General features: G+C 29.3%; 1 protein-coding gene across 4 annotated transcripts in view; it reads left to right on the top strand.

Moving 5' to 3' along the window:
* Positions 1 to 7,996, top strand: part of LOC108556159 (ankyrin-3-like) — a 48,658-nt gene that overhangs the window by 1,028 nt on the left and 39,634 nt on the right. For all 4 annotated transcript variants that reach the window (XR_001890807.1, XM_017912130.1, XM_017912128.1 and 1 more), the window contains exons 2-10: positions 4,263 to 4,364; positions 4,474 to 4,606; positions 4,785 to 4,948; positions 5,071 to 5,226; positions 5,337 to 5,465; positions 5,535 to 5,732; positions 5,878 to 6,174; positions 7,144 to 7,341; positions 7,657 to 7,803. Coding sequence is in view for 3 of the 4 variants with exons in the window: in XM_017912130.1 (XP_017767619.1) it covers positions 4,263 to 4,364; positions 4,474 to 4,606; positions 4,785 to 4,948; positions 5,071 to 5,226; positions 5,337 to 5,465; positions 5,535 to 5,732; positions 5,878 to 6,174; positions 7,144 to 7,341; positions 7,657 to 7,803 (1,524 nt within the window). In the remaining variant the exon portion in view is untranslated. The remainder of the gene's footprint in view (positions 1 to 4,262; positions 4,365 to 4,473; positions 4,607 to 4,784; positions 4,949 to 5,070; positions 5,227 to 5,336; positions 5,466 to 5,534; positions 5,733 to 5,877; positions 6,175 to 7,143; positions 7,342 to 7,656; positions 7,804 to 7,996) is intronic.

Here is a 7,996-nt window from a genome sequence, read left to right as displayed (position 1 = left end):
TTGCAATTATATATATAATATATATGTAAATGTATATTATATATATAATAAAATATATATGTATAATGTATATATAGTTATATCTATATATAATTTATTTATATATATGTATATATATGTATTTTTCTGCAACATGAAATGCATATAATACCGTGAAAAACCAAAGAAATTTTATTTATTCCTTCTATCAGCATAATGGGAAATTATATTAGATTTCAGAAATAAACATATGTTGAAATGTAAATTAAGTGTTGATGGTAAAGGTTGCAAAAATATGAGATTATTATTGAAAAAGAATTTTGAATAATCATGAAATAAAAGATTATTATCTAAAATGGATTTTATATAATTTAAAGATTCAAAATTATTAGCATAAATAGATTTTTAACAATTTAGGAATACGAGATTATTATTAAAAAAAAGATTCTAAAATAAGCATAGAAATGCGATATTATTATTAATTGAAGATTTTTAATAACTTAGTAATATGAAATTATTATTAAAAAGTCGATAGTATAGAATTAATAAAATAATAAAGGGATTGAAATTATATTTTCAAAATGTTAGACAATTCATGTTTGTCCTATTTATTACAGTACGGTACTCATTTCATAAAATGTATGTAACTTGTCATCAGCAAAAGATTCAATATCACATTAGTTAAACGAATAAAATTAAATATTGAACTATGAAAAAATTTAAAAATATAGTTGCAATATTATGCTCATAAATTTTATGATTATTCAGTACGTCATATTTTTCGCAAACATCTATTTCATTTTAATTTATAACTAAATTATTAAATTATCTAAAAGTAAGAGAACGCTATTCGTCATAGTCGTTTCTGATTTTATTTGAATATTGCGCATGCGTAATATCTCTCTAACATTTTATTCTTCTTTCATCATAATATTATGTCATATTATATATACCTATAACATACTATAGAAAAAACTTCTTACTTTTATCTTTCGTTCCATTTTCAGAACGCGATTTAATTAAATCATTGCAAACTACTGATTTGCAATTTTATACCGTCTAGAAGTATTTAACCAAACATAACTACACTTATCTGAATATAAATCAATACAAAACGAACAATCCGTTAAACATTTCTCTTATATTTCACTCGGTTTGTTGTTAACCTAACACGAAATTGTATTGCGATAGGTATTCGTGGTAACATTTGTTCCTCCGATAATTCGCACGTTGTGAAACCTGGCTAATTCTCCTACTCTGCTCTACCTCCAGAGGGCCTGTGGGAAAGAGAGAGAGAGAGAGGAGATGTATGCGTATGCGTAGGTGTATGTATGATCAGGTTTGATAGGCGCATGCGCAGACCGGTGACGACGACCGATACACCGCATGAGTTGGTGGGAGAAAAACAAGGACAGGTATAACAAGGGGTGAGAAAGGCAACGATGCAACCCCTGTTTTTCCCGTAATCGTTGCCGCTCGATTCTGCGCCTTAGTTTGGCATACGGGGCGGCTCCTATATTCCTATTCACCTTTAGCGTTACCCCAGGAGTGCATGAATGGTGATTTAACGCGTGACGAGAAAAAGAACCTTCGTGTCCGGCAATTGCTGGACAAGTGAAAGAATTAGGAAGACAGTGCCTAGTCTCTCATAAAGCACAATGGTTACGGATAGTACGAGCCAGGTATGATTCTATATATTTTGCGTAGTAGGAGGTGCCGGAATGTCGCCGGTATTTTTTCCTCTCTCCACTGATCGAAGGGTGTGAACTTTCTGTGATACATTAAAACAATTCAATCTATTTCGTTGATAGAAAGTTAGGCTAAATCGAGTATCTAAGTGGTACTTCTCGTTATTTTACCAATTTTCTTTGCCCTAGGACTAAATGCAGTGAGACAAAAGTAACTTTAGCATTCTGTCTGATAACCATTGATAAAGTAAAAAGAAGTCGTGGGAGGGGATGATTGTAAGCAAGATATACATACAGTACATACGGCAGAGGTAGACGTTTTATAAGCCGGTTGTTGCCGTGTGGTCATAGTTCTGCAGATATTAATCTGGGGATAATCGAGTCAAGTGTAACTAGCCGTAAATAACTTAACTGGCAAAATTTATCAAACAGAATGCAAATCAAAGCTGTTGATAGGATAAAGGTCATGGTCAAATTATGGCATATAATGTGACCAATTGCATTACCTGGATCGAGCAGTCTGGATCGAGAATAATGTCGCGTTTCGAATTTCTATGAATGAGCAAAGGGTTAAAAGCTTTGAAATATATTTGTAATAAGCTTTTCAACGTATTTGTAGCATGAACATATTATTCTATGTTACGAACATTCGTTAAATGTACAAAAATGTTACTACTACATTATATCTAGCATAATAATGTTAAATGCAAATTTTGTGTTAATACAATTTTTTTTTTCAAGTTTTGGAGTAGCATCAACTTTATGGTTATTAGCGATTGCGTACTATTTACCATTTTAGATAATTAGGTTGGATTGTTTTAGGAATTTGATGATGTCTATTGTTTCTACCGCAATACGGTAATATTCATATTTATATGATTTTGCAGGTGATACTTTTTTACTTATTATAGCATTGAATACTGCATACTGCATTGAATAAAAATATGTACATACATCACACGTTACAGCAATTTTTTAATTTATACATGTATACTATACATGTTTTTAAATAATGATCTATGACTATTTTAAATTAAAATTTGTATTTACCAGGATATTGTTCCTTTGATGATATAATTAAAAAAATTTGCAGATGGTAGGAGAATGTCTTGATACTGGACAGTATTTCATAACTGATAATTACATTATAAGCATTAATTCTGCTATATTGGCTGTTGTTGTAGTAGTTATTGTGTTACCAATTAGCTATGTTGTAGTAACAATGAATTATAGTACTAATGATTACTTATAATTATTATACTAATAATTATAGTTATAGTTATTGTACTAGAAATTAATTATTCTAGAACATACTACATTTATTTTTAAATGCTGTAATTTTTTTTCCTTTCGTTATTCTATCACATAAAATTTAATTATTAAGGCTAAAGTTTAATCAAATTAAGCTATTTAAGTTTCTGTGATTCTTTCTTTTGAATAATTTCAGTTATATATGTATATATACGATATTATGTAATTTTTTTGGAAAGTTTTAAAGTATTTTCCCATATATTCATTCTACAATATTTAGCTAAATAAAAAAAAAATTAATTAAAATTTAAGTTTCGTTTCATTTATTGTAATATAGTAGAGAAATAATTGTTAAAAGTATAATTAATAATTATTAAGGTACTTCAACCTTATAGTAACATTTATTTTACAAACGTTATCTATTATCGATAAAAACCAAAATTCCTAATGATTAAATTATTATAATCATAATATAAAATAATTAAGAATTATTGTTAAAGTAGCTTTTATATAAATATATTTACATATTATAAGTACATTTTCCTGAAACTTTTCAATTGTTAATTCAATTGTTTCTTGATTTATCCAGTTTTGTTTCCAATTTGTTTTTCCTTTCCACTTTTGCGTGGATTACTGTTTGAAACTAGTTGGAAATTCAATATTATCAAGGAATTATACAGGCATTAAGTGGTGTACAGATAAAATCTTAATTTTACAGCTGAGCCATAAGCGTTAAAAGCATTTAAGGAAAACTTTGCTATATTATTATTATTATAACATTGTAAAATACTTGATAAACGTATTCGTATTAGAAAATCGAGAAATTAAAGTACTTAGAAAAATATTTTGTATTATAACAAAAAAACATGAATTACAGTTAATTAATTAATCCCATTAAATAGGCTAATATTAAATAAAGATCTATCAGTGACGATTTTAAATAAACTATTAAAATTTCAAATATGAACTTTACATTTGATTATTTTTATATTAAGTATAATTATGTCAGTCTATACTATGATTCCATTTTCTGTTAATATTCTATGGATTTTTAGAAAAAGATATTCTTTCACAAGTGCATATAAATCATTAATGACGATGAGCAAAGAAGGAAAGAATATGAACAAAAATTTGTGGAATACTTGATGATTATTTTTCTACATTTGGATTTAAGACTGATTCAATATTTATAATTTACTATAATCGATGAAATAATATGATAGTATAAATGAATAATATAAATTATGAATATAAAATACAAATAATAATGCAAATATATAGTCGCAATTTTAATTAAAATAATAAAATAAATATTAATATCATGTTTAATTATTTTCCATTTAGGCTGACGACACGACAGCATTTCTTCGTGCTGCTCGGTCCGGGAACCTCGAAAAAGTGATCGAATTCCTCGATACCGACTTAGATATTAATACAGCTAATTCGGTAAGAACCAACACGATTTATTCATTTTTATAATTATTAAGCTTAACTGATTTATCAAATGAAATACGTTCTACTCGCCGATGAATTTATGTTACGTTTCATATTTCAGAATGGTTTAAATGCTTTACATTTAGCATCGAAAGATGGCCATGTTGAAATAGTAACAGAATTGTTAAAAAGGGGTGCTAAGGTGGATGCAGCTACAAAGAAAGGAAACACTGCGCTGCACATAGCTTCGCTCGGTAAATAAGATTTTCTATGAATTTATTAATAAACGGTCTATTTATGATCAAATGATTAGTAGTTTATTTATTATAAGGTAAATTAAATTGCAATTTATTAATAATTCATTTATAAATAATTATTAACAGATTATTAATAAAATACTATTATTGAACGAGATTTATGATATAATTTTAGCCGGCCAAGCGGAAATAGTAAATATTCTAATTCAATATGGTGCTGCGGTTAATATTCAGTCTCAAAATGGTTTTACACCTTTATACATGGCCGCCCAAGAAAACCACGATCAAGTCGTTAAGTTGTTGCTCAGTAATGGAGCTAATCAAAGTCTTGCTACAGAGGTGAATATCTACAATCGTTTGAATTACGTAATCGTTATATTTATTATTCAGAACGATTTTGTATTTGTTGCATGTTTCACGCTTGGAATCATTTACGTAATAAAAAATAAAATCATTTTTAGGACGGATTTACACCTCTTGCCGTAGCAATGCAACAGGGACACGATAAAGTTGTCAGCGTTCTTTTAGAAAATGATTCTAAGGGAAAAGTTAGACTACCAGCACTTCATATTGCGGCTAAGAAAGATGACTGTAAAGCTGCTGATCTGCTATTGCAGGTAAATAATAGAAAAAAATCTCAGTATTATTATAATTATCATATTTCATATCGAAGGTATAACATATGTTGAGGTATTAAAATATATTTGTTTCTTATTTACTGCTTTAGAATGATCATAAACCTGATGTTACATCGAAAAGTGGTTTTACACCGCTACATATCGCCGCTCATTATGGAAACGAAGAGATAGCACGTTTATTAATAAAACGTGGCGCTGACGTGAATTATTTAGCGAAGGTACAAAAAAGTTCATATCAGTACAAACTGTTATAAATATGTATTGATATATACAATTTTCTTCATCAGCACAATATAAGCCCTTTACATGTAGCGGCGAAGTGGGGTAAAAACAACATGGTCAAAGTATTATTAGAAAATTCTGCGCAAATCGATGCTAAAACTAGGGATGGTTTAACACCTTTACATTGTGCAGCAAGATCTGGTCATGAACAAGTGATCACTACACTTCTCGAAGATTCTGCACCTATCAGTGCACGGACGAAAGTGCGTAAGACATTAATTGTTTTATTACCAATATTAACGGTATAGATAGAAAGTTACCTTAACCCCTATGAGAATACTACAATTGTATATGTAAATAAATCGACATATCGATTCTGTTAATAAACGCGTCGATTATATTTCTCAGAATGGTCTTGCACCACTGCACATGGCATCGCAAGGAGATCATGTGGATGCAGCAAGGGTATTATTATATCATCGAGCGCCAGTTGACGAAGTTACGATCGATTATTTAACGTCTCTTCATGTTGCCGCACACTGCGGGCATGTCAGAGTTGCAAAGCTACTTCTGGACCGAAAAGCTGATCCGAATGCACGCGCTTTAAATGGCTTCACACCGCTGCATATTGCTTGCAAAAAGAATCGAATAAAAGTCGTCGAGCTCCTATTAAAACACGGAGCATCGATCGAATCTACCACCGAGGTAATTACTCTTAAGGACTTCTGGTACATGTTAATTATTGCTTATAAATCTTATTTACTCGCTGAGAATAGCTTCTTTTTCCATTTTCATTTTCACTTTTCTTTTAAATTATTCATACGTTTATCATTGGTTTTAATCCCGAACTTCTCATTTAAATAAATTATGTTTTCGTTTAATTCAAAATGGGAAATAATAATACAGTATTTTAATTAATTTATGAAACCAAGAACTATTGGTAGACAAATTGTTATATACGAAAGTTTAATCAACGATTTATCTTAATAATAATAATAATAATAATAATATTTCCCAGTAGAATTTGATGAAAGAATCGGATATTATTAAAATAAAATGGAATATTGTATGTATATATAAAGTAAAACTTCGTGAAAATTAAATGGACAATGTCAATTTTGATACAATTATTTCATATCTTTTGATCGTATTACAAAATTGAATAACTAATGTTTTTAACTATTTTACCATGAAACGTAACAGTTATGGATTTATGAAAGCAGAGACAAATGAAATTAATTTAAATTAAATCAATGCGGCTTGCAAGAAATGTAAATTGATATTGGCTGATTCTGAAGGAGATATTTATTTATGATCTTTTTAGTATTCGAGTCAAAAACCGAATAAAAAGTGTTCTTCAGTTACTACGTCACGGTATTTATAAATACATGTCCATAATAGAAACAATGAAAATCAAACTACTTTAAAGAAACACGATATTAAAAAGAAATAAAACAGGTTTGTTTTAGAGCATTTTTAAAAAAAATTCCTTGGTTATTAAAAGACTGGTTAACGGCTATTAATACTGGCATGATCAATACAGATGATCATTTCTATGTATTCTATGTTCATATTATATATGTATAGCAAAATATTTGGAGGAAGAAAGTATTCGTTCGGAAGTGTGGAGTCATGGTACCAAAAATGTTAATAGAAAATACATATATTTTACAGTCTGGACTGACTCCATTACATGTGGCCAGTTTTATGGGATGTATGAATATCGTGATATTCCTACTGCAACACGAAGCCAATCCTGATGTGCCAACTGTTAGGGGTGAAACACCTTTACATCTGGCAGCTAGAGCTAATCAGACAGACATTATTCGAATTTTATTGCGAAATGGAGCCAAAGTTGATGCTCGGGCAAGGGTAAGTAAACAATGAATATTGCTTGAAACAACAGTTTTTTCGTGACGTTATCAGGTTTTCTTAACATTTTGGAAGAAATGCACTTTATAATAAAACGATACATACAAATGATCACTCACGCATTCATTGCTATTAAATGTTCCGCACACACCATTAACCAGTCTCATTCTGTTTCCTATGTTTGTATTATCTCTATTTTGTTTATTTTCAAAATACATACGCATTGCGTTGTTAGTTTATTGTAATAATTGTTGGTTTATTATAGAATTATTAATGTATTTAAGTAAGATGGTAATTATTGCGATTTCTTTTTAGGAACAACAAACACCTCTGCATATTGCATCGCGATTAGGAAATATTGATATTGTTATGTTACTTCTGCAACATGGTGCAGCAGTCGACACTACTACGAAAGATATGTACACAGCATTGCATATCGCAGCGAAGGAAGGACAAGAGGAGGTAATGTACAAAGAAATTTCAAAAATAGCGGAATACATCAGCACGCAAAGTAGATTATATTTATTTTGGACAAGATATCGTGAATATTTTATATAGTTTCTGTAATTTAAAAAAAATTCTTATTTTCTCTTGTTATATATTTTCCTCTTTATCATTTACATTTCGTTTCATATCTTGTTAATTATGTTTTGTT

Source organism: Eufriesea mexicana, unplaced genomic scaffold, assembly GCF_001483705.2.
Source record: "Eufriesea mexicana isolate 0111107269 unplaced genomic scaffold, ASM148370v2 scaffold325, whole genome shotgun sequence".
In the NCBI taxonomy this organism is placed as follows: Eukaryota; Metazoa; Arthropoda; class Insecta; order Hymenoptera; family Apidae; genus Eufriesea; species Eufriesea mexicana.
Note: the sequence above shows the minus strand (reverse complement) of the source record. Positions and strands in the feature narration are given on the sequence as shown.